The sequence below is a fragment of the Meles meles genome, unplaced genomic scaffold (genome assembly GCF_922984935.1).
Source record: "Meles meles unplaced genomic scaffold, mMelMel3.1 paternal haplotype, whole genome shotgun sequence".
NCBI classification, from domain to species: domain Eukaryota; kingdom Metazoa; phylum Chordata; class Mammalia; order Carnivora; family Mustelidae; genus Meles; species Meles meles.
Window position 1 is genome coordinate 767,672 of NW_025721582.1, and position 27,883 is coordinate 795,554.

A 27,883-nucleotide genomic window follows, 5' to 3' on the forward strand; every position below is an offset into this window, starting at 1 on the left:
ATTTAAAAAAGGCAAAAAGAGAAAGGAATCTAAGCATGCCACCACACAAAACAATCAAATCACACACAAAATCCAGAATAATTACAAACCAGGGTAAAAACAATTAACAAAATATGTTTAGAAGTAAATGAATCAAATTATTCAATCAAAAACAGAGTGGATGAATAGATAGAAAAAGGTTAAAAAGATTCATTTAATTCAGGTATATGGACTGAAAGCAAACAGAAAAAAATATTTCATGCAAATGGAAAATAAATCTGGGAAAACTATATTATACAAGAGAAAACAGACTAAAACAAAGACCATAGAAAGAGGCAAAGAAAGACATTATAAATGATATAGGAGTTAATCCCACAAGAAAATAAAACATTGTAAAATATTATGCATCCAACACAGGACCATTTAAATATATAAGGCAAATATTAACATACCTAAAGTGAGAAAAAAATAATAAAATAAGAACAATGAACTCTAATACTCCCACTTTCGTTAGTATTTAGATCAACCACACAGAAAATCAATGAGTAAACATTAGCCTTAAATCAAGTGCATATGGAATATTTTCCAGGATAGGCCACATGTTAGGACCCAAAATAAGTTTTACATAATTTAGGAAGATTGAAATCATATCAATCATCTTTTATTGGTATGAAATAAGAAATCATATGGTATGAAATAGGAAATCAATTACAAAAAGAAAACTGGTGGATACCTGGATGGCTCCGTTCGTTAAGTGTCTACTTTCTGTTGAGATCATGATCTCAGGTCCTGAGATCAAGACCCTTGTCAGGATCTTAGCAGGGAGTCTACTCTCCCTTTCCCTCTGCTCCCCCTACACATGTTCTCTCTCACTCAAATAAATAAATAAAATATTTTTAAAAGAAACTTAAAAATTCACAAGTATGTGGAGATGAAACAATATTTTACTGGAAAAAAAGAGATAAAAGAAAAATCAAAAAAGAAAATAAAATTGTGGAGACAAATGAAATGGAAATACAACAAACAAAAAATATATGGGATACATCATGATCAAGTGGTGTTTATTCTAGAAATTAAAAGATGGTTAATCCTCTGCAAACCAATGTGATAAATCACATTCACAAAATGAAGGATAAAAATTATATGATCACCTGAAGAGTTGTAGAGAAACATGTGACAAAATTCAACATACATTTATGATAAAAACTCTAAACAAACTGCATATAAAGGAAATTTATCACAACATAATAAAGGCCGAATATGGAAATTCCACAGTTAACACACAGAGGTGGAAAACTGAACTCTTTACTCTAAGATCAGGAACAAAACAAGGATGCCCACTCTAATCATTTTTTTAAAGATTTTTTTTATTTCTTTATTTGACAGAGAGAGATCACAAGTAGATAGAGAGGCAGGCAGAGAGAGAGGGAGGGAAGCAGGCACCCCGCTGAGCAGAGAGCCCGATGTGGGACTCGATCCCAGGACCCTGGGATCATGACCTGAGCCGAAGGCAGCGGCTTAACCCACTGAGCCACCCAGGCGCCCCTCTAATCATTTTTATTAAACATAATATTGTAAGCCTGAGCCAGAAAAATTAGGTAAGAACGAGAAATAAAACTTCAAATTTCAAGGGAAAAGTAAAACTGTCTCTATTTCCACACAGCATGACTTTTTATGCACAAAACCTTAGGGACTGAACCAAAAAACAGACAAAACTGTTAGAAATAATGAAGTCATAAAATAGCAGGATACAAAATCAATACACAAACATGTTTCAGTTCTATGCATTAGTAACAAATATAAAGGAAAATTTTAAAAATTTAATTTATAATCACACCAAAAAGAATAAAATACAAAGGACGAAATTTAAACAAATAGATGAAAGACCTGTACACTAAAAACCTGAGATTGATGAAAAAGTTGAAGAAGGCACAAATAAATAGAAAGATGTACCATGCTCATGGATTGAAAGAGTTTATATTGTTAAAATTTCTACAATATCTAAAGCAATCTATACATTAAATGCAATTCCTATTAAAATTCTGTGAAATAAAACAAATTTTAAATGTTTTATGGAACCACAAAATACCTTGAATAGCCAAAGCAATCTTAAGAAAGAAGAGTATATCTCGAGATATGATCCTCCCTGATTTCAAGCTGTATTGCAGTTGCAGTTATCAAAACAGTATGTATTAACACAAAAACAGAAACACCATTCAATAGAAGAGAATAGATTTGTGCCTGGGTGATTCAGTCAATTAGTGTCTGACTTTGATTTCAGCTCAGGTCATCATCTCAGGACTGTGAGATCAAGCTCCACCTCAGGCTATGACCTGGCTATGGAACCTGCTTAAGATTCTCTCTCTCTCCCGCTCCCTGTGCCCTGCCCCCGATTTTCTCTCTTTCTCTAAAAAAAAGAAAAGAAAAAAGAAAGTAAAACAGAACATATTAGGGAGCCCAGAAATATTTCCATGAGCACATGGTAAAGTTATTTATGACAAAGAAGCCATGGATATATCATGGGGAAATGACAGTCTTTTCAATTAATGGTGTCAGGAAATCTGGACAGTCACATGCCAAAAAAAAAAAAAAAAAAAAAGGGAAACTAGGCCACTATTGAGCAGCACTATATACAAAAATTAAGTCAGTGTGGATTAAAGATTTTAATTTTAAGAACTGAAATCATGAAATTCCCAGAAGAAAAACAACAGGCATAGATCCTTATTGTTGGAATTGGTGATAGTTTTTTTTTTTAATTTGACTTCAAAAGCAAAGGTAACAAAAGCAAAACTGAGTATGTAGGATTACATCAAACTTCTTCACAACAACAGAAAACGTCCAAAAAATGAGAAGGGAACAAACTGTGGGGAAAATGTTCAAAATATCTATTTCTGTTACAGGTTTAATATAACAAAATATATAAAGGAGTTGTACAACTTCATAACCAACATCACCACCATCATTACCACACAACAAAACCCATGTAATCTGATTTAAAAATGGACAGAATATCTGAATAGACACTTTGTCAAAGACATGTGGATGTCGAACTGGTACATTGAAAAGTGCTCAAAAAAATAATCATTATGGAAATGTAAATTAATACTACTCCAAAATATCACCTCACACCTTTATTATCCATTAGAATGGATAAGAAAAAAAAGCAAAAAACCGAAAACCAAAAACACCAGAATTAACAAGTGTCAGTGCAGATGTGGAGAAATTGGAACCCCGTGCATTGCTGGCAGAAATGTAAATTTGGACTGCCACTATAAAAAACACTGGAGAAGTTCTGAAAAAATCAAAACAGAACTACTATATAATTCAGCAATTCCACTTCTGGCTATTTATCTGAAGAAAACAGAAACACTAAATTGAAATAGTATAAACACACCCAGGTTTATTGTAGTATTATTTACAATTGCCAGATATGGAAAAAACTTAGGTGTCTGTAGATTAAAAAATATTTTAAATATAAATACACATACAAAAATGCAGTATTATTTAGCCATAGCAAATGGAAATTTTCATTTGCAACAATACGGATAGCCCTGGAGGAAATTATGCTAAATATACTAAGTCAGAAAAAGAAAGACTATTACTACTGATCTTACTTCTATGTGGAATAAATGAAACAAGATGGGATTGGGAGGGAAACAAACCATAAGAGACTCTTAATCTCACAAAACAAACTGAGAGTTGGGAGAGACAAGATGGCGGGGAAGTAAGAGGAGGCACAGTTTCAACCTGTACCCTAAAGTGAGCTGATTACCTACCAAAGAACTCTGATCATCCATGAAATCAGCCTGAGATCAGAATTATACACATCTGGATCTCTACAGAGGCAGAAGACACCAGTGGGCAGGTAAAGCGGAGTGGGAACATCGGACTGATATTGGAAGATAAACAAAAGGGGGAGGGAGCAACCAGAGGCGACCGATTGGAAAGTAATACCCCAATACAAGAGTGCCCTGTGTCTGGGGACCAGCATTAACTTGGAGTCTGGTTGAAAGCACTCAAAAAAGAGCAAAGGATCATGGGGGGATGTTGTGGGAATTGGGGTGGTTAGGGAGAGGGGCTTAAGTCCCCGGACCCAGGACAGCCTCCCTTGGCACTGAGCCAGAGAGAGTGCAGCGGAGAAAACAGGTCTTGGTCCCTGAGCAGCCAGGGCGCCTGAGAACACGTGGCGTCCAGCTCCCATGAGGGGCTGGGAGCCTCGCCAGATGGCGTTCTTTGAGAGAGGTGTGGGCAGACACCAGCATGATGCTCTTAGACCCATGCCAAGGGATCAGAGCCTGAGGTGCCAAGGAATCAGAGCCTGAGACAAGCCTGCCCCATACCATACCCTAGAAGAGGTGTGCACAGGTGCCAGCGGGGAGCTCTCAGACCTGGAAAGTCCAGGCACTCCCAGCCCGGGGCAGCTGGAAAATCTCAGTGTGCAGTAGCTGCTTGGAACTTCTCTGGCGGTCTGGAGCTGCCCAGCCAGCCACCGCTACAGTGGTTTTGAATACAAGCAGGAGATCCTGCATCCCCAGGGACCATGACTCAGAACCTGCTCTGCCAGTGGCCAAGGGGGAATTTATGCACTCTCCAGCACCAACAGGTAGCAGGCTGAGGCTTCTCTCTGAGAGGGAGATCAGGCTGCAGTTTGCTTTCCCCTAAACCTCCAAAAACCATCAAAAGCTATTAAGGTGAGAGAAAACAGATGAACAAACATAAAAACCTCCAGAGAACAAAAGCCTGAAAAAAAAAATGGTTTCCTCAGAGCCCATCCCCTTGACAGGGGTTGGAGGACATAACTCAAGGAACATCATTGACTGAAAACCCAAGTGACAGGCCCCTCCCCCAGAAAACCAACCAGGTAAGAAAAAAAAAAAAAGACAGCAAGAGAACAACCACCACTACTTCATAGATACAACTTTTAGTTTTAACTCATTCCCACTATCTAGTATATATACATATACACATATAAATATAAATAAATATATATATATATAATATACATATATTATATATACACGTACACATATACATATATATATATATAATTTTTAACTTATTTACCATCACAGTGAGATGTCCAGTACAACAAATTCCATAATAACCTTCTAAGCTGAACTTATTGATACATACACCCATGTTTTTCTTTCACTTTTCTATTTTTTTAATATTTTTAAATTTTAGTAAAGTTTAGTCTAGTTTATTCCTTTTTTATTTTTATTTTTAATTATTTTTATTTTATTTATTTATTTATTTATTTTTATTTTTATTTTCTATTATTCATATAGAGTTGAACGTCAAGGTAATCCCCTTTCCCCAATCAATGCTACCCCTATAGGTAAACCAATTTTTAATCCCCTTTATCTTAGGAAACTTGAGTTCTTTAACAAAGACATCAAGATACATCCAGGAAGAATAAAATAACCTTCTCAGCCACACAGAATTTATAACAACTCTCACATCTTTTTCTTCTGTCAGTGTTTATGTATATCTGTGTTTGTTTTGATAGTGTAGAAATTTTATACTTGGGGTTCTTTCTGATGAGGTCCTTCCTATTTTTGCTTTTACATATATACATATATATTTTTTTCTCTTGCCATATACTTTTATCAGTCTTTTTGTTTGTCTGCTTTTGTTTGTATAATTCATAAATCTTTGGGTTGAGCCTTCTCATTTCTCTTCCCTGTTTTTTCCTGACTCTCTCTCTCTCTCTCTCTTTAACTCTTTTTTTTCTTTTCTTTTTTATTCTCTCTCTTTTTTTCTACGTGTATCTTTTTATTATTTAATTTATTTATTTTCAGCGTAATAACTCATTGTTTTTGCACCACAACCAGTGCGCCATGCAATACGTGCCCTCTCTATTATTCTCCACCTCCTTCCCCAACATCCCACCCCCCGCCGCTTCATAACCTCAGGTTGTTTTTCAGAGTCCATAGTCTCTCATGGTTCATCTCCCCTTCCAGTTTCCGTCAACTCCCTTCTCCTCTCCATCTCCCCATTACCTCCATGTTTTTTATATACTCCACAAATAAGTGAGACCATATGATACTTGACTCTCTCTGCTTGACTTATTTCGCTCAGCATAATCTCTTCCAGTTCCGTCCATGTTGCTACAAAAGTTGGGTATTCATCCCTTCTGATGGAGGCATAATACTTCATTGTGCATATGGACAACATCTTCTTTATCCATTTGTCCGTTGAAGGACATCTTGGTTCTTTCCAGAGTCTGACGACCATGGTCATTGTTGCTTAAATATTGGGGTACAGGTGGCTCTTCTTTTCACTACATCTGTATCTTTGCGGTAAATACCCAGCAGTGCAATTGCAGGGTCATAGGGAAGCTCTATTTTTAATTTCTTGAGGAATCTCCACACTGTTCTCCAGAGTGGTTGCACTAACTTGCATTCCCACCAACAGTGTAAGAGGGTTCCCCTTTATCCACAACCTCTCCAACACACGTTGTTTCCTGTCTTGCTAATTTTGGCCATTCTAACTGGTGTCAGGTGGTATCTCAATGTGGTTTTAATTTGAATCTCCCTGATGGCTAGTGATGATGAACATTTTTTCATGTGTCTGATAGCCATTTTTATGTCCTCATTGGAGAAGTGTCTGTTCATATCTTCTGCCCATTTTTTGATATGATTATCTGTTTTGTGTGTGTTGATTTTGAGGAGTTCTTTATAGATCATGGATAACAACTTTTTGTCTGTACTGTCATTTGCAAATATCTTCTCCCATTCGGTGGGTTGCCTTTGTGTTTTGTTGACTGTTTCCTTTGCTGTGCAGAAGCTTTTGATCATGATGAAGTCCCAAGAGTTCATTTTGGCTTTTGTTTCCTTGGCCCTTGGAGACATATCTTAAAAGAAGTTGCTGTGGCTGATATCGAAGATGTTACTGCCCCTGTTTTCCTCTAGGATTCTGATGGATTCCTGTCTCATGTTGAGGTCTTTTATCCATTTCGAGTTTATCTTGGTGTACGGTGTAAGAGAATGGTCGAGTTTCATTCTTCTACATATAGCTGTCCAGTTTCCCAGCACCATTTATTGAAGAGACTGTCTTTTTTCCATTGTATATTTTTCCTGTTTTGTCGTAGATTATTTGCGCATAGAGTTGAGGGTCCATATCTGGGCTCTCCACTCTGTTCTCTGCTCAATGTGTCTGTTTTTATGCCAGTACCACACTGTCTTGGTGATCACAGCTTTGTAGGAAAGCTTGAAATCGGGTAACGTGATGCCACCAATTTTGTTTTTGTGTGTTAACATTTCCTTAGCAATTTGGGGTCTCTTCTGATTCCATACAAATTTTAGGATTATTTGCTCCAGCTCTTTGAAAAATACTGGTGGAATTTTGATTGGTATGGCATTAAAAGTATAGATTGCTCTAGGCAGTATAGACATTTACCAATGTTTATTCTTCCAATCCAAGAACATGGAACGGTCTTGCATCTTTTAGTGTCTTCTGCAATTGCTTTCATGCATGTTCTGTAGTTCCTTGAGTACAGGTCCTTTATCTCTTTGGTTAGGTTTATTCCCAGGTATCTTATGGTTCTTGGTGCTATAGTAAATGGAATCGATTCTCTAATTTCCCTTTCTGTATTTTCATTGTTAGTGTATAAGGAAGCCACTGATTTCTGTACATTGACTTTGTATCCTAACATGTTTACTGAATTGCTGTATGAGTTCTAGTAGTATGGGGGTGGAGTCTTTGGGGTTTTCCATATAAAGAATCATGTCGTCTGCAAAGAGAGAGAGTTTGACTTCTACATTGCTAATTTGGATATCTTTTATTTCACTTTGTTGTCTGATTGCCGTTTCTAGGACTTCTAATATTATGTTGAACAAGAGTGGTGAGAGTGGGCATCCTTGTCATGTTCCTGATCTCAACGGGAAGGCTGCAAGCTTTTTCCCATTGAGGATGATATTTGATGTGGGTCTTTCAAAGATAGATTTTATGAAGTTCAGGAATGTTCCCTCTATCCCTATACTTTGTAGCATTTTCATGAGGAATGGAGGCTGGATTTTGTCAAATGCTTTTCTGTATCAATTGAGAGGATGATGTGTTTCTTCTCTCTTCTCTTATTGATTTGTTCTATCACAATGATTGATTTGCGAATGTTGTGCAATCCTTGTAACCCAGTGATGAATCACACCTCGTCATGGTGGATAATCTTTTGAATGTGGTGTTGTATCCTGTTTGCTAGGATCCTGATGACAACCTTATAATCCATATTCATAAGTGATATTGGCCTCAAATTCTCCTTTATGTTAGGGTCTTTGCCTGGTTTGCGGATCAGGGTAATGCTGGCTTCATAAAAAGAGTCTGGATGTTTTCCTTCTGCTTCAATTTTTTAGAACAGCTTCAGGAGAATTGGTGTTATTTCTTCTTTGAAAGTTTGGTAGAATTCCCCAGGGAATCCATCAGGTCCTGGGCTCTTGTTTTTTGGGAGGTTTTTGATCACTGCTTCAATCTCGTTACTAGATTTCAGTCTATTCAGGTTGTCCATTTCTTCCTGGTTAAATTTTGGGACTTTATAGTTTTCCAGGAATGCATCCATTTCATCTAGATTGCTAAGCTTATTGGCATATAACTGCTGGTAATAATTTCTGATGATTGTTTCTATTTCCTTGGTGGTCGTTGTGATCTCTCCCTTTTCATTCATAATTTTATTAATTTGGACTTTCTCTCTTTTCTTTTGAATTAGTGTGGCCAATGGTTTATCGATCTTATTGATTCTTTCAAAAAACCAGCTTCTAGTTTCATTGATACGTTCTACTGTATCTCTGGTTTCTACCTCATTGCTCTCCGCTCTAATCTTGATTATTTCCCTTCTTGCATGTGGTTTTGGTTTGATTTGTTGTTGATTCTCCAGTTCTTTAAGGTGTAGAGAGAGCTGGTGTATTCTGGATTTTTCCATTTTTTTTGAGGGAGGCTTGGATAGCTATGTATTTCCCCCTTAGAACCGCCTTTGCTGTATCCCATAGGTTTTGGACCGAAGTGTCTTCGTTCTCATTGGTTTCCATGAATTGTTTAAGTTCATCTTTGATCTCCTGTTTGATGCAAGCATTCTTTTTTCCCCAATTCCATTTAAATTTTTTTTAATTTATTTCTTATTTTTTTCTTAAAACATAGAATGCATTTTTATCCCCAGGGGTACAGGTCTGTGAATCACCAGGTTTACACACTTCACAATTCCAAACATTCTTAAGAAAGGTGGTCTATAGCTTCCAGGTGTTTGAGTTCTTTTTGAACTTTTCCTTGTGATTGAGTTCCATTTTCAGAGCATTATGATCTGAGAATATGCAGGGAATAATATCAGTCTTTTGGTATCAGTTGAGTCCTGCTTTGTGAACCAATATATCGTCTCTTCTGGAGAAGGATCCATGTGCAATTTAGAAGAATGAGTTTTCTGTTCTTTTAGGGTGGAATGTTCTGTATATGTATATGAGGTCCATCTGGTCCAATGTGTCATTCAATGATCTTATTTATTTTTTGATTTTCTGCTTCGATGATCTGTCTGTTACTGAGAGAGGCATATTAAGATCTCCTACTATTAATGTATTCATATCAATATGACTCTTTATCTTGATTAATAGTTTTCTTATATAGTTGGCTGCTCCCATATTGGGGGCATAGATATTTACAATTGTTAGATCATCTTGGTGGATACTCCCTTTAAGAATTATGTCGTGGGGCACCTGGGTGGCTCAGTGGGTTAAGCCGCTGCCTTCGGCTCAGGTCATGATCCCAGGGTCCTGGGATCAAGCCCCACATCGGGCTCTCTGCTCAGCAGGAAGCCTGTTTCCTCCTCTCTCTCTCTCTGCCTGCTTGTGATCTCTATCTGTCAAATAAATAAATCTTTAAAAAAAAAAAAAAAAAAAAAAAAAAAGAATTATGTCGTGTCCTTCTGTATCTCTGACTACAGTCTTTAGTTTAAAATCTAATTTATCTGATATGAGAATCGCTACCCCGGCCTTCTTTTGAGGTCCATTTGCATGAAAGATGCTTCTTCATCCCTTCACTTTCAGTCTGGGTGTATCCTTAGGTTCAAAATGGGTCTCTTTAAGACAACATATGAATGTGTCCTGTCTTTTATCTAATCTGCAACCCTGTGTCATTTTATTGGTGCACTTATGACATTCACATTGAGAGTGATTATTGATAGATACGTTTTTATTGACATCGTGTTACCTTTGAAGTCTTTCTGTCTGTAGATTGTCTCTCTATTTCTGTTCAATGATATTCTTAGGATTTTTTCTCTTTTATAGGACCCCCCTTAATATTTCCTGCAGTGTCGGCTTGGTGGTTTCATGGTCTTTTAAGCGTTGCCCGTCTTGGAAAGTCTTTATCTCTCCATCCATTCTGAATATCAGTCTTGCTGGATAAAGTATTCTTGGTTGCATGTTCTTCTCATTTAGTACTCTGAATATATTTTGCCAGTCCTTCCTGGCTTGCCACGTCTCTGTGGACAGGTCTGAAATTATTTTATTTATTTATTTATTTGTCAGAGAGAGAGACAGAGAGAAAGATCACAAGTAGGCAGAGGCAGAGGGAGAAGCAGGCTCCCTGCCGAGCAAGGAGCCCGATATGGGACTCGATCCCAGGACGCTAGGATCATGACCTGAGCCGAAGGCAGCTGCCCAACCAACTGAGCCACCCAGGCGTCCCAGGTCTGAAATTATTTTAATGCTCTTTCCTCTGTAGGTAAGGAGCTTCTTTGTCCTAGCTGCTTTTAATTGGATCTGTCTAGAATTGTAATTCTTCATTTTAACTATCAGGTGTCACAAGGACGTTCGAGAATCTAACATCTTGGGGGGAAACCGTTCTGCTTCTAGTACATGAACGCTGTTTCCATTCGTGAGATTGTGAAAATTTTCATAGACAACTTCTTCCACTATATCTTCTAGACTTCTTTCCATTTCCTCCCCTTCAGGTATTCCAATAATTCTGACGTTGGAACGTTTCATGGCATCATTTAATTCCCTGATTCTGTTTTTGTGGCTTCTGAGCTGTTTGTTCCAGGCTTCCTCCTGATCCTTTCTTTCTCTCTGTTTGTCCTCCAGATCACTAATTCCACCTTCTGTCTCAGTTTCCCTAGCTTTTAGAGAATTTAGATTAGATTGGAACTCATTGAGAGCATTAAACATCATCCCTGGTGGCTTTCAGTTCTGCCCTAATCGATTACGTTTGGTCATCTGTGACTTTCTCCAACCTAGCTATTGCCTGGATAATTGTTAACCTGAATTCACCTTCTGACATATTGTCTATGTCGATAGCCATTAGCTCTGTTGCAGAAGGTCCATCCTCTCTATTTTTCTTCTGTTGGGTATTCCTCCTCCCAGTCATTTTGGTAAGAGATGACTGAACGGATGGAGCTGGGTGTGTCGATTGTGGTGCAGTCAAGGTGCACCCTGGAATGCTTCTGTGCAATCAGGATTCCCCACCCAAATGAGAGAAAAAAGAAAAAAAAAAGAAATAGAGGGAAAAAAAAAGAAAAGAGAGAGAGAAGAGAGAAGGGAAGATAAAAGAGAAGGCTCAGCCCAAATGGGCTCCATGGTAAGATTTATGAAGCATACAATCAAAAACAGACCAACAGAAAGACTGATAAAAATATATGACAAGAGAAAATATATATATAAGCAAAAAAAGGAAGAACCTCGTCAAAAAGAACCACAAGTGTAAGATTTATATACTATCAGGACAAACACAAATACACAGAAACACTGGCAGAAGGAAAAGATTGGAAAGTGGTTATAAATTCTCAGTGTGGGCGAGGAAGCTTATTTTGATTCTTCCTGGATGTATCTTGATGTCTTTGTTAAGGGACTCAACTTTCCTAAGATACAGGGGGATTACAAATTGGTTTGCCTATAGGGGTAGCATTGATTGGGGAAAGGGGATTACCTTGAAGTTTAACTCTATATGTATTAGAAAATAAAAATTAAAAAAGAATAAACTAGCGTAAACTAAATTAAATTTTTTTAAAAAAATTAAAAAGAAAAGCAAAAGTAAAACACGGTGGTATGTATCAAAAAGTTCAGGTTAGAAGGTTATTAAGGAATTTGATGTACTGGACATCTCCCTGTGATGGTAAGTAGGTTAAAAAATTATCTATATGTATAAAAAAAAGAACCAGAATAGTGGTAAAGAGTTAAAACTAAAAGTTGTATTTATGAAGTAGTGGTTGTTGTTCTTTTGTCGTCGTCTTCTTTTATTTTTTTTCTTCCTTCTTGGAAATTTTTCTTGGGGAGGGGCCTGCCACTTGGGTTTTCAGCCAACGATGTTCCCTGAGTTAAGTCCTCCCGCCCCCCCTCAAGGGGGCAGGCTCTTAGGAAACCATTTTTTTTTTCAGGCTTCTGTTCTCTGGAGGTTTTTATATTTGTTCATCTGTTTTCTCTCGCCTTCACAGGTTTTGATGATTTTTGGAGTTTTAGAAGAGAGCAAACTGCACCCAGACCTCACTCTCAGAGAGAAGCCTCAGAATACTCTGCAGAGCTGCTGGCAGAGTCGATTCTGAGTCATGGTCCCTGGGGATGCAGGATCTCCTCCTTGTACCCAAAACCATGGCAGCGGTGGGTGTCTGGTCAGCTCCAGATCGCCAGAGAGGTTCCAAGCAGCGATCGCACACTGAGATTTTCTCGCTGGCCTGGGCTGGGAATACCTCATTTTTCCTGGTGCCAGAGCTCCCGGCTAGCGCCTGTGAGCACCTCTCCCAGGGGAGTATGTGGGATGCGCGCGTTTCAGGGATGCCATCTGACGAGGCACCCAGCCCCTCACAGGAGCACCCCATGCAATCTCGGGTGCACTGGCGGCTCAGGCACGCTGGCAGCTCAGGGACCAAGACCTGGTTTCTCCTCCACATGCTCTCTGGCTCAGCACCAGGGGAGGCTGGCCTGGGTCCGGGGACTTAAGCCCCTGTCCCTAACTGCCCCAATTCCCACAATTTCCCCCTCGATGCTTTGCTCTTTTTTTTTTTTTTTTTGAGTGCTTTCAACCAGACTCCAAGCTAGCTGGTCCCCAGATGCAGGGCACTCTCGTATTGGGGTATTACTTTCCAATTGGTTGCCTCTGGTGGCTCCCTCCCCCTTTTGTTTATCTTCTAATATCAGTCTGATGTTCCCACTCTGCTTTACCTGCCCACTCGCATCTTCTGCTCCTGTAGAGATCCAGACGTGTATAATTCTGACCTCAAGCTGATTTCATGGGTGATCAGAGTTCTTTGGTAGGTGATCAGCTCACTTTAGGGTACAGGTTGAAATGGCACCTCCTCCTACTTCCCTTCCATCTAGACTCTCCTATTTGTTATTTTTTATTGTAGGATAAGATTTTTTTGAATAAATTAAGGACTGAATATTTGATGATCTTCCTCTTCTTGTTTGTGTATTAAGCTAAATACTTTATTTTTTTTCATTTTATTTATTTTTTCAGTGTAACAGTATTCATTCTTTTTGCACAACACCCAGTGCTCCATGCAAAACGTGCCCTCCCCATTACCCACCACTTGTTACCCCAACCTCCCACCCCTGACCCTTCAAAACCCTCAGGTTGTTTTTCAGAGTCCATAGTCTCTTATGGTTCGCCTCCCCTCCCCAATGTCCATAGCCCGCTCCCCCTCTCCCAATCCCACCTCCCCCCAGCAACCCCCAGTTTGTTTTGTGAGATTAAGAGTCATTTATGGTTTGTCTCCCTCCCAATCCCATCTTGTTTCATTTACTCTTCTCCTATCCCCCTACCCCCCCATGTTGCTTCTCCATGTCCTCATATCAGGGAGATCATATGATAGTTGTCTTTCTCCGATTGACTTATTTCACTAAGCATGATATGTTCTAGTTCCATCCACGTCGTCGCAAATGGCATGATTTCATTTCTTTTGATGGCTGCATAGTATTCCATTGTGTATATATACCACATCTTCTTTATCCATTCATCTGTTGATGGACATCTAGGTTCTTTCCATAGTCTGGCTATTGTAGACATTGCTGCTATAAACATTCGGGTACACGTGCCCCTTCAGATCACTATGTTTGTATCTTTAGGGTAAATACCCAGTAGTGCAATTGCTGGGTCATAGGGTAGTTCTATTTTCAACATTTTGAGGAACCTCCATGCTGTTTTCCAGAGTGGTTGCACCAGCTTGCACTCCCACCAACAGTGGAGGAGGGTTCCCCTTTCTCCACATCCTCTCCAGCATCTGTCATTTCCTGACTTGTTCATTTTAGCCATTCTGACTGGTGTGAGGTGATATCTCATTGTGGTTTTGATTTGTATTTCCCTGATGCCGAGTGACGTGGAGCACTTTTTCATGTGTCTGTTGGCCATCTGGATGTCTTCTTTGCAGAAATGTCTGTTCATGTCCTCTGCCCATTTCTTGATTGGATTGTTTGTTCTTTGGGTGTTGAGTTTGCTAAGTTCCTTATAGATTTTGACTACTAGCCCTTTATCTGATATGTCGTTTGCAAATATCTTCTCCCATTCTGTCAGTTGTCTTTTGGTTTTGTTAACTGTTTCCTTTGCTGTGCAAAAGCTTTTGATCGTGATGAAATCCCAATAGTTCATTTTTGCCCTTGCTTCCCTTGCCTTTGCCGTTGTTCCTAGGAAGATGTTGCTACGGCTGAGGTCGAAGAGGTTGCTGCCTGCATTCTCCTCAAGGATTTGGATGGATTCCTTTCTCACATTGAGGTCCTTCATCCATTTGGAGTCTATTTTCGTGTGTGGTGTAACGAAGTTGTCCAATTTCATTTTTCTGCATGTGGCTATCCAATTTTCCCAGCACCATTTATTGAAGAGGCTGTCTTTTTTCCATTGGACATTCTTTCCTGCTTTGTCGAAGATGAGTTGACCATAGAGTTGAGGGTCGATTTCTGGGCTCTCTATTTTGTTCCACTGATCGATGTGTCTGTTTTTGTGCCAGTACCATGCTGTCTTGATGATGACAGCTTTGTAATAGAGTTTGAAGTCCGGAATTGTGATGCCACCAACTTTGACTTTGTTCTTCAATATTCCTTTGGCTATTCGAGGTCTTTTCTGGTTCCATATAAATTTTAGGATTATTTGTTCCATTTCTTTGAAAAAAATGGATGGTATTTTGATAGGGATTGCATTAAATGTGTAGATTGCTTTAGGTAGCATAGACATTCTCACAATATTTAATCTTCCCATCCAGGAGCATGGAACATTTTTCCATTTTTTTGTGTCTTCCTCAATTTCTTTCATGAGTACTTTATAATTTTCTGTGTATAGATTCTTAGTCTCTTTGGTTAGGTTTATTCCTAGGTATCTTATAGTTTTGGGTACAATTGTAAATGGGATTGACTCCTTAATTTCTCTTTCTTCAGTCTTGTTGTTGGTGTACAGAAATGCAATTGATTTCTGTGCATTGATTTTATATCCTGACACTTTACTGAATTCCTGGACAAGTTCTAACAGTTTTGGAGTGGAGTCTTTTGGGTTTTCCACATATAGTATCATATCATCTGCGAAGAGTGATAGTTTGACTTCTTCTTTACCAATTTGGATGCCTTTAATTTCTTTTTGTTGTCTGATTGCTGAGGCTAGGACTTCTAGTACTATGTTGAATAACTGTGGTGATAATGGACATCCCTGCCGTGTTCCTGACCTTAATGGAAAAGCTTTCAGTTTTTCTCCATTGAGAATGATATTTGCGGTGGGTTTTTCATAGATGGCTTTGATCATATTGAGGTATGTGCCCTCTATCCCCACACTTTGAATAGTTTTGATCAGGAAGGGATGCTGTATTTGTCAAATGCTTTTTCAGCATCTATTGAGAGTATCATATGGTTCTTGTTCTTTCTTTTATTAATGTGTTCTATCACATTGATTTATTTGCGGATGTTGAACCAACCCTGCAGCCCTGGAATAAATCCCACCTGATCGTGGTGAATAATCCTTTTAATGTACTGTTGAATCCGATTGGCTAGTATTGTGGTGATAATTTTTGCGTCTGTGTTCATCAAGGATATTGGTCTGTAGTTCTCTTTTTTGGTGGGATCCTTGTCTGGTTTGGGGATCAAGGTGATGCTGGCCTCATAAAATGAGTTTGGAAGTTTTCCTTCCATTTCTATTTTTTTGGAAAAGTTTCAGGAGAATAGGAATTAGTTCTTCTTTAAATGTTTGGTAGAATTCCCCTGGGAAGCCGTCTGGCCCTGGGCTTTTGTTTGTTTGGAGATTTTTGATGACTGTTTCAATCTCCTTACTGGTTATGGGCCTGTTCAGGTTTTCTATTTCTTCCTGGTTCAGTTGTGGTAGTTTATATGTCTCTAGGAATGCATCCATTTCTTCCAGATTGTCCAATTTGTTGGCGTAGAGTTGCTCATAGTATGTTCTTATAATTGTCTGTATTTCTTTGGAGTTAGTTGTGATCTCTCCTCTTTCATTCATGATTTTATTTATTTGGGTCCTTTCTCTTTTCTTTTTGATGAGTCTGGCCAGGGGTTTATCAATCTTATTGATTCTTTCAAAGAACCAGCTCCTAGTTTCATTGATTTTTTCTATTGTTTTTTTTTTTGGTTTCTATTTCGTTGATTTCTGCTCTGATCTTTATGATTTCTCTTCTCCTGTTGGGTTTAGGGTTTCTTTCTTGTTCTTTCTCCAGCTCCTTTACGTGTAGCGTTAGGTTGTATACTTGAGACCTTTCTTGTTTCTTGAGAAAGGCTTGTACTGCTATATATTTTCCTCTCAGGACTGCCTTTGCTGTGTCCCACAGATTTTGAACTGTTGTGTTTTCATTATCATTTGTTTCCATGAATTTTTTCAATTCTTCTTTAATTTCCTGGTTAACCCATTCATTCTTTAGAAGGATGCTGTTTAGTCTCCATGTATTTGGGTTCTTTCCAGCTTTCCTCTTGTGATTGAGTTCTAGCTTCAGAGCATTGTGGTCTGAAAATATGCAGGGAATAATCCTAATCTTTTGATACTGGTTGAGACCTGATTTGTGACCCAGGATGTGATCTATTCTGGAGAAGGTTCCATGTGCACTAGAGAAGAATGTGTATTCTGTTGCTTTGGGATGAAATGTTCTGAATATATCTGTGATGTCCATCTGGTCCAGTGTGTCATTTAAGGCCTTTATTTCCTTGTTGATCTTTTGTTTGGATGATCTGTCCATTTCAGTGAGGGGAGTGTTCAAGTCCCCTACTATTATTGTATGATTATTGATGTGTTTCTTTGATTTTGTTATTAATTGTTTGATATAGTTGGTTGCTCCCACGTTAGGGGCATGGATATTTAAAATTGTTAGATCTTCTTGTTGGACAGACCCTTTGAGTAGGATATAGTGTCCTTCCTCATCTCTTATGATAGTCTTTGGCTTAAAATCTAATTGATCTGATATAAGGTTTGCCACCCCAGCTTTCTTCTGATGCCCATTAGCATGGTAAATTGTTTTCCACCCCCTCACTTTCAATCTGGAGGTGTCTTCGCGTCTAAAATGAGTTTCTTGTAGGCAACATACTGATGGGTTTTGTTTTTTTATCCATTCTGATACCCTGTGTCTTTTGATTGGGGCATTTAGCCCATTAACATTCAGGGTAACTATTGAGAGATATGAATTTAGTGCCATTAGTAGCCTGTAAGTTGACTGTTACTGTATACTGTCTCTGTACCTTTCTGATCTACTACTTTTAGGCTCTCTCTTTGCTTAGAGGACCCCTTTCAATATTTCCTGTAGAGCTGGTTTGGTGTTTGCAAATTCTTTCAGTTTTTGTTTGTCCTGGAAGCTTTTGATCTCTCCTTCTATTTTCAATGATAGCCTAGCTGGATAGAGTATTCTTGGCTGCATGTTTTTCTCGTTGAGTGCTCTGAATATATCATGCCAGCTCTTTCTGGCCTGCCAGGTCTCTGTGGATAAGTCTGCCGCCAATCTAATATTTTTACCATTGTATGTTACAGACTTCTTTTCTCGGGCTGCTTTCAGGATTTTCTCTTTGTCACTAAGACTTGTCAATTTTACTATTAGGTGACGGGGTGTGGACCTATTCTTGTTGACTTTGAGGGGGGTTCTCTGCATCTCCTGGATTTTGATGCTTGTTCCCTTTGCCATATTAGGGAAATTCTCTCCAATGATTCTCTCCAATAGACCTTCTGCTCCCCTCTCTGTTTCTTCTTCTTCTGGAATCCCAATTATTCTAATGTTGTTTCGTCTTATGGTGTCACTTATCTCTCGAATTCTCCCCTCATGGTCCAGTAGCTGTTTGTCCCTCTTTTGCTCGGCTTCCTTATTCTCTGTCATTTGGTCTTCTATATCACTAATTCTTTCTTCTGCCTCATTGATCCTAGCAGTGAGAGCCTCCATTTTTGATTGCACCTCATTAATAGCTTTTTTGATTTCAACTTGGTTAGATTTTAGTTCTTTAATTTCTCCAGAAAGGGCTTTAATATCTCCAGAGAGGGTTTCTCTAAAATCTTCCATGCCATTTTCGAGCCCGGCTAGAATGTTCAGAATCGTCATTCTGAACTCTTGATCTGACATATTACCCATGTCTGTGTTGATTAGGTCCCTAGCCTTCGGTACTGTCTCTTGTTCTTTTGTTTGTGGTGATTTTTTCCGCCTTGTCATTTTGTCCAGATAAGAGAATATGAAGGAGCAAATAAACTACTAAAAGGGTGGCAAAGACCCCGGAAAAATGCGCTGTATCCAAATCAGAAGAGACCCCAAATTGTGGGGGGGGAGAAAGGGGATAAAAACAGCTTCTGAAAAAAAAAAGAAAAAACAAAAAGAATGAAAAAAATTTAAAAAATAAAACAAATAAAAATATAAAAATATAAAAAAGAAAGAAAAAAATATATATATTTAGATGAACTAGCCAAAAAATGTTAAAAAAGAAAAGGGTAAAAGTTTAAAAAAAATTTAGCAGAAGAAGAAAAAAGAAAAAAGAAAAAAAATTGAAAAAAGAAAAAAAAATTGAAGTAGTCGCAAGACTAAAGAATCATGGGGAGAAAGCCATGAGTTCTGTGCTTTGCTTTCTCCTCCTGTGGAATTGCTCTGCTGTCTTAGGAATTGAATCTGCTTTCTCCTTGTAGATGAACTTCGTCCTGGCTGGATATTTTGTTGATCTTCTGGGGGAGGGGCCTGTTTTAGTGACTCTCAAGTGTCTTTGCCCGAGGCGGGATTGCACCGCCCTTACCGGCGGCCGGACTAAGTAATCGGCTCGGGTTCGCTTTTAGGAGCTTCTGTTCCCTGAACGCTTTCCATAGAGTTCCAGAGGACGGGAATGAAAATGGCGGCCTCCCAGTCTCCGGCCTGGAGGAGCCGAGAGCCTGGGGCCCCACTCCTCAGTGCGCCCCCAGAGGACAGCACCCAATCACTCCCGTATCCCCAGCCTCTAGCCGCAATCCGAGCTCACCCAGCCCGCGACCAGTTCAAGGTAACCCCGAGCTGAGAGTTTAGTCCTTGGCTCTGTCTCTCCAGCCAGCTTCTCCGTTCTAATACCTGCGAGCTCTCCGACACTCCGACACCCCCGATCCTTCTGTGACCCTGCGGGGCCTGGGGCCACGCTGGCCCCGCGTGGGCTTCACCCCGGTTTAGCCCCTGGAGCAATGTCCCTCAGTGGAACAGACTTTTAAAAGTCCTGATTTTGTGCTCCGTTCCTCCGCCCCTTGCCGGGAGCCGGCCCCTCCCCCCGCGGTCTATCTTCTCGTCGTTTTAGATTCACTTCTCCGCCAGTCCTACCTTTCAGAAAGTGGTTGATTTTCTGTTTCTAGAGTTGCTGTTCTTCTCTTAGCTCTCCCGTTGGATTTGTAGGTGTTTGCAATGTTTAGATAAGCTATCGAGCTGATCTCCTGCTACCTGATGTAGTCTCAGGTTGCTACCAATACTTTATTTTTTTTAAAGAATTTATTTTATTTATTTGACAGAGAGAGAGAGATCACAAGTAGGCAGAGAGGCAGGCAGAGAGAGAGGAGGAAGCAGGCTCCCTGCCGAGCAGAGAGCCCGACGCAGGGCTCGATCTCAGGACCCTGAGATCATGACCTGAGCCAAAGGCAGCGGCTTAATCCACTGAGCCACCCAGGTGCCCCCCCTTTTTTTTTTAAAGATTTTATTTTATTTATTTGACAGAGAGAGAGAGATCACAAGTAGGCAGAGAGACAGGCAGAGAGAGAGGAGGATAAATACTTTAAATATCAGCTCTAATACCACCTTATGCTGGAAAGCTTCCCTAAGACCTCCTTGTTAAGGTTAATATTTTCCCATAATACCTTCTACCACAATGTACTAATGATTATTTTAGAAGTAATGGTCACAAGATAGCTTCAGGTTTAGAACCTAAGAACAATATTGCCCTAGTTAAACACAGGCCATAAACAATGAATCTTGGAATACTGCATCAAAAAGTAATGATGAATTTTATGGTTACTAACATAACACAATAATTGTTTTTTAAAAAAACCAGACCAATAACTGAGTTGTGGCAGTATTGATCAGCCATGTTAACTTGTGCATGATTTCCAAGATTTGTCACACTGCCACTATGCTTCTAGGACAAATTTTAAAATAGTCAAAATTCTGATTCTTTATGTTTTATTCTTAAGTAAGTTCAAATTTATGGAAGGTTAGTATGAATAATAATAGTACAATTAACACTCATATAACATTTTGCCTAGATTCTCCTACAAGTTTATACCTCACTTGGTTTATCACCTCTCTTGCCATCTCTCTTTCATCAGTTGTACACCTTATGATCTTTGTTTCTAAATATTTTATCACTTACTTCTTAAGAATATGAATATCGAGAAAAATACAACACGGACACAATACAATTGTACAAATACTTTGAATGCAGAAGTGTAAAAAGGAATAACTTTCCAGTACAGGGACATAATGCTTTCAAAAGTGACAAAGAGATGATGACACATCATGTTATAAGAATCTGAAGAAAAATATTGCCATAAGGTCCTAAAGTTTTAATTTGTAGAGTGAAGGGGAAAAAAACACATTAGTACAAATATTCCCTACTTCATAGTTTCCTGTAGGACAGATCCCACATTCAACAATTTTTTTAGGGCCCTTGTTACATCCTTATTCCTAAGACTATAAATTAAAGGATTTACAACAGGAGTGAGTATAGTGTAAAAGACAGATACAATCATGTCCTTCTCAGGGTTGTGATAAGAGGTAGGTAGCATGTAGGTATAGATAGCAGCACCGTGGAAGAGGATGACCACCATCATGTGGGAAGAACAAGTGGCAAAGGTCTTTTTCTGTCCCTCTGCTGAGTTCATCCTGTGAATGGTAAGGAGGATGAAAAAATAAGAGCCTGAAATGACTGTCACAGAGATTAAGATCATGAGGACACAACACAGGTACATGAGGGTCTCATAGAGGGAAGTGTCTGAGCAGGAAAGCTTCATTACAGCAGGAACCTCGCAGAAGAAATGGTGAATCTCCCTGGATCTGCCGAAGAGGAAGTTCGTGGTGATGGGTGTGAGTATAAATCCATCAACAGATCCTAGAAACCAGGAAGAAGACACCAAGAGGAGACACACCCTATGGTTCATGAGGATAGGATAACGGAGTGGATGGCAGAAGGCCACATAGCAGTCATAGACCATGGCAGCTAGAAGGGAAAAATTCTGAACCTTCTAGTGTCAGATAGAGAAACATCTGCAAACCACATTCAGGGGCTGAGATCTTATTCACTCCTGTGACCTGGTCCATGAGCATCTTGGGCACAGTGACAGAAATGTACATCACATCCATGAGAGACAACTGGGTGATAAAAAAGTACATAAGGTTGTGAAGGTGAACATCACAGTGTATCAGAAGGATAAGGATGGTGTTTCCAGACAAGGCCATCAGAAAAACTAAAAAAATCACCAAACATAGGAGATCTGGGTACTTGGATTGAATGAAGAGTCCCACTGGGTCAAAATCTGATCATCCAGTATGGTTGGCCATCCAAGTTGTATTCTCCGTTGGATCACATAGGAGAACTATGGAGTTGACAGATCACTCATGGGATATGACCACCCAAAATAACCGTGTGTGTGTGTGTGTGTGTGTGTGTGTGTGTGTATGCACATATGCACGTGTGCACGTGTGCGCGTGTGCATGTTTACACATAGCAACCTGGGTGCCAATAAGGGAAAGTTCCAAGGACCTGTAAATTTTTGGATTATAAATTACCTATAATTGACCAAATTTATTAGAAATCTAAGAATTCACAACTATGGTTCAAAGATATCAATATTTAGTCATTCCACCTCTGGGTATACATTTTCCCCCAAGGAAAGCAAAAGAGTATATGCACCCTTACTTTAATTTTTTTTTCAAATCCCCAGATGATATTCATTTTTTAAGTTGTATTTAAATTCAAATTATTTAACATATGGTGTAATATTAATTTCAAGTGTAGAATACAGTGATTCAACATTTTCGTATAACACCTGGTGCTCATCACATATGCACTCTTAATCCCTATAACCTGTTTAACCCATCCCATAAGCCACCTGCTTTCTCATAACCACCAGTTTGTTCCCTATAGTTAAGAGTCTGTTTCTTGGTTTGTTTGTCTCTCTCTTTCTTCTTTTTCCCCCTTTACTCATTTGCTTTGTTCCTTAAATTCCACATATGAGTGAAATCACATGATATTTCTCTTTCTCTGATTTATTTCACTTAACATAATTCTCTCTAGCTCCATCCATGTCATTGCAAATGGCAAGATTTCATTTTTATGGCCTGAATAATATTTCGTTGTGTATTTTTATTGTATATTTTTATATACACCCGTATGTTTATTGCAATGTTATTTACAATAGACAAGATATGGAAACAACCTCAGTGGATAAGGAAGGAATGGTGTGTAAATATTATTATATATTATATTATATATATTATATATATATATATTATATGATTATATATTATATTATATATATATTATATTATACCATTATCATAGTGGATTGAGATTCTTCCCCCTTTTACAACACAGTTGGACCCACAAGTGTATTATAAGTGAAATAAGTCAAACTGAGAAAGACAAATATTACATAATTTCACTCATATGTGAAATCTAAAAATTTAAATGAATAAAGAAAAAAACAGTATAAGTCCTAGAAATATAGAGAAGAAACTGATGGTTACAAGAGGGGAGAAGTGTGGGGTGATGGACACGATTGTCAACAGGGAATGGAACATACAATCTTCCAGTTATGGAATGAATAAGTGACAGGAATAAAAAACACAGCATTAAGGAATATAGTCAATGATATCATAATAGTCTGTATGGTGACAGCTGTAACCTACACTTGTAAACATAGCATAACATATAATTTGTTAAATCACAATGTTGTATACCTGAAATTACTATAACATTGTCTGTGAAGTTAATATTGGTAACTTACAGTAAAGTTGCCACAGTTCAAAATCATGAGATTTCCTGATGATGGTTAGTTGTTTATCAATTAGTATGGAAATTTTTGGAATAACTGCCATAGAAAAACACAAAAAGTGAATTATGAAAAAAATAAAATCTCCTACTTATAGAATTTTTTATTATAGAAATCAAAATTGAATCAACTTTTCAGGTTTAAAGATCCAATTGGATCTTAAAAACTCTTAGGTATATATTCTGTATGAGAAGTATTTAGAAAGTAACTGAAACATAACTTAGGGAATATTTATACCAAAAATGTGAGCCCGCACTTTCTGTACAAGCCAGGGTGTGATGCTCTGTGGTTGTGCATAGTGTTCCATGTATCCACAGGAGCAAATCAGGGTCCTCACCAATGACCAACCTCTTAGATATCCTAGGGACATCCATTTAGGAGCCCACAATTTGGGGCGGGATTGTGACTATGGGTCCAGAGTATCCTGTACCCACAGTACCTTTGTCAACTTTACATAAAAACAGGATAATAATGTTAGATCTCAAGTATGTTCAGGATTAAATTATGAAACATACTGAAAGTGCTTAGAACATTACAAGGTACAGATGAATAAGCACATATATTGTTAATTTAAAGAGTTAATATCTATATCTATGGTGATTATCATGCAAAATCTAGGTAAGAGATGGCAGTTATGATTTGAGTTCTATGATATAAGATGAATTATTTCAGTTAACCAGTTTTAGTATCTATGTAAAATTTGGATTTCTCAATTTCTGTAGTCCCAGACTAATATATATTTATATTTATATATGATATATTTATTATTTTTATTCTGGTTAAGCAGATCTTTATGGAAAATCTTAGTACTATCTAGTATGCACTTCTCCAGCTTTATCTACTTAAATGTCCTGCTATTTGTTCTAAAATTCAGGAAGAAGAATTCACATTTACAAGATCTTTTTCATTTACAAGACAAGCTTTAGTTGCTTTTACAGGCATAATCTACTTTTTTTTGTGTAGAGTAACCAGTTTTTCATCAAAACTGAGATGTAGAGAGCAAAACTGAATAATGTTGAGTTTGTCTCTAACTATAATACAACTCCCTGTACAATACCAAATCTGGCTACTCAAAACCTCAAAACCTATATCTGTGTTAAATGCTGAAGACAAAAGAAAAAAGGTAAGTTGGTTACACTGAAGGAGCTCACAGTCCCTCTATTTAGGCTAAAGTAGTGTGTGTGTGTGTGTGTGTGTGTGTGTGTGTGTGTGTGTGTGTGTGTATTTACAGTAGAATTTTAAAATGGCTCAAAATAAATAAGAAAAAACAATTGAAATAAAATATATCTGTCTATTCTGAAAAAAAAATCAGTAATAACCTCTTTTACATTTTCTCTTCAAGAGATGAAACCTTCACAACTTCCCAACTACGGACGTGTTAAATGTTAAGTTTTTAAATTCCTTACCAACAAAAATAAATAATAAACAAATATTGACTCTTTTCTCTAGGAATAGTTTAGGAGTGGTTATGATACAGGATATTTCAGTAATAAATTCTGACTTTCAAAACATTATATACTCCTCTAATGATTATAAAGTCTAATTACAATATTCAGCTTATTAGCAGTCCCAAGCTCTGGGTTCCAAAGCAGTAGAAAGCACTGAAAATATATCTGATGTATAATATAAATTCTCAAAAAAAAACCAAACTGCTACATGTTGCATTAAAAATACAAACTTATTCTCATTTTCCACTCCCACTAGGCAGATGAAAGCTGACCTCCATGCAATATTTTAAAACAGACCAGTAAAAATGAGATCTACCTGATTTGTGAGTCATTTTTTAAAAATTATTTATTTATTTATTTGACAGAGAGAGATCACAAGTAGACAGAGAGGCAGGCAGAGAGAGAGAGAGAGGGAAGCAGGCTCGCTGCTGAGCAGAAAGCCCGATGTGGGACTCGATCCCAGGACCCTGAGATCATGACCTGAGCCAAAGGCAGCGGCTCAACCCACTAAGCTACCCAGGCGCCCTCTGAGTCAATTTTTGAAATCTAATGAAGCAAATCTCTATTGTACTTTGGTTAGTGGGAGTCACTGTGATCAAGTCACACTGAACAGTCTTCCTGGCACACCAGACAGACAATGGAATAGTGTCTGTACCACACAAGATAACAGGCCACTCCATTCATTATTTTCTCTATTCAACTGTTTGTGTTTAATGTAAATAAAATAGTGCATATTTAAATTGTGGAATTATTAATAGTGGTGTTTGGGGCACCTGAATGGCTCAGTGAAAGTCATGTGACCCTTGATTTTGTGATTGTGAGTTTGAACCCCATGTTGAGTATAGAGTTTACTAAAATATATAAATATATACATTTTATATTTAAAATATAAATATAAATATAAAATATAAATATAAAATTTTAATATAAATTAATATAGATTAAATTTAAAATAAATTTAAATACATATTTTTAATTTTTATCCTATCACCTTATTTTTTGTTTTTTTATTTTTATTTTTTAAAGTTTTATTTATTTTTCAAAGAGAGAGAGAGAGCATAAGCAGGGGTGGGGGCAGAGGGAAAGGGAGAAGCAGACTCCCCATGGAGCAAGGAGCCAATGTGGGACTCAATCGCAGGACCCTGAGATCATGACCTGAGCTGAAGGCAGACACTTAACCAAGTGAGCCACCCAGACATCCTGTTTGTTTGTTTTTCAATTGTGGTGATAGAATATCAAATCTTGGGGCACCTGGGTGTCTCAGTGGGTTAAAGCCTCTGCCTTTGGCTCAGGTCATGATCCTGGGGTACTGGGATCAAGCCCCACATCCGGCTTTCTGTTCAGCGGGGAGCCTGCTTCCCCCTCTCTCTGTTGGCCTGCCTCTCTGCCTACTTATGATCTCTCTCTGTCAAATAAATAAATAAAATCTTAAAAAAAGAATATCAAATCTTTACTTGAAGTTGAAAAAAACCCAGAAATTGTTCTATATCATTCTGTATTTTACCTTCCCCATGAGTCAATGAAGTATTTAATCATATTTATATCTTTTACAAATAAAACAATTCAAATTCCCAATATGGACATTTTAATGTAAGATTAATATAAAAGAAAATTCTTTCAAAAAATTATCAGTGTAACTGTGTAGCATCACACAATTTACCTGAGGGAGAATTTGTGTCTCATCCCAATCAGGTGATAGAACCCAGAGCCTATAATTCTGCCATAGCTTTATAGAACCCTATCTTCCCTTCACATTCTACAATTTGGGCACACCCACCACTGTCAGTTTCATATAAGAAATATATATATTTGAGACATATATCTGTTTCATTTCTCTACCAGAAATAATGCCCACTCAAAGTAAAATCAGTTTCGTTACTTCTGTGACATTTCAGCCTCGATAAAACAAACATATCATTCAAAATATGGCAGGTATGCATATTCTTTTGTCTATACAAAAATGGAAGCCAAACAGCTATTTCCTGATACATGGCAGAAAGTTATTACTACCTGATTCAATAAAAAAAGAGCAATTAAGAGTACACTTATCTTTATTATCACAGAGAAATGTCTAGAATTATTGAATCATGATATCATGCAACTTAGCCTGTTGTAACACTGTATGTTAATTATGCTTGAATTTTTAAAAAACACATTTGCTTTTCTTCATAGAAATAGATGATAGGAAATAACTGAGAAACATGGTCAAGGACTAACAGCATGTATCAGAAGGAGAACAAGTCAAAAACCTTAATTATGCTTTTGCTCCTGCAGTTCTTTCTATATGATTGACCTCAGCATCTGAAGATGGTGCAGCCCTTACCCTTCTGGGTAATAGTGTGTGGCCATGGTTAAATAACTTTTTACACAAAGATAAACAGGAGAGTGACATCATCCTGGTTTGTCCATGCCCATTATGGGGTTGATGAGGTTTGTTATTGATAAATTCCTTCTGGGACTTTGAAGAAGAGTGCAATTAAGGGACCCAGCAACAACAACAACAACAACAACAAAGGCAATATGTCTCCCTGTTGTGGTGCTCTGAATCTCTCCTCATGTCTTTTTAAAATATTTTCTTATTATTTTTAAGTATGTTATTTTATTTATTTGTCAGACAGAGAGGAAGTGCACAAGCAGGGGGAATGGCAGGCTCCCCAGTGATCAAGGATCCTAATGAAGGACTTGATCCCAGGACCCTAGGATCATGACCTGAGCTGAAGGCAGACACTTAAACAACTGAGCCACCCAGGCATCCCAATCTTTCCTTATTAATAAACTGGCGATCTTAGAAATATTAATAGTAATCTCCTATTTCACTATAACCAATAAAATCTTATCTGTGAAATATATACCAGATTATATGTGGCCCTAGCATTTTTACACTATAGGACATTTTCTTTACATACTTGTTTATCTATTCTCATTTAATTTTAAAAAAAAAATATTGTGTGAGGTAATGATATAATTCTCTTCCATTTCTCTTATCTGAAAAATAGGAGAGTTGTATCTGGAACTCATAGGCCAATAGATATATCAAGGACAGCACCACTAAT

At 38.0% G+C, this 27,883-nt stretch overlaps 1 protein-coding gene across 1 annotated transcript; it reads right to left on the reverse strand.

Annotated features, from left to right (window-relative positions):
• Positions 1 to 20,943: 20,943 nt before the first annotated feature.
• On the reverse strand, positions 20,944 to 21,543 carry LOC123936515 (olfactory receptor 2T5-like). Its single transcript, XM_045997002.1, has one exon. It carries the CDS (start codon positions 21,541 to 21,543, stop codon positions 20,944 to 20,946), a length of 600 nt encoding a protein of 199 aa, XP_045852958.1.
• Between the last annotated feature and the right edge of the window lie 6,340 nt (positions 21,544 to 27,883).

Excerpts from the sequence above, each read along its gene's own strand:
- LOC123936515 (XM_045997002.1), bottom strand. The coding sequence starts at position 21,543 with ATGGTCTATGACTGCTATGTGGCCTTCTGCCATCCACTCCGTTATCCT.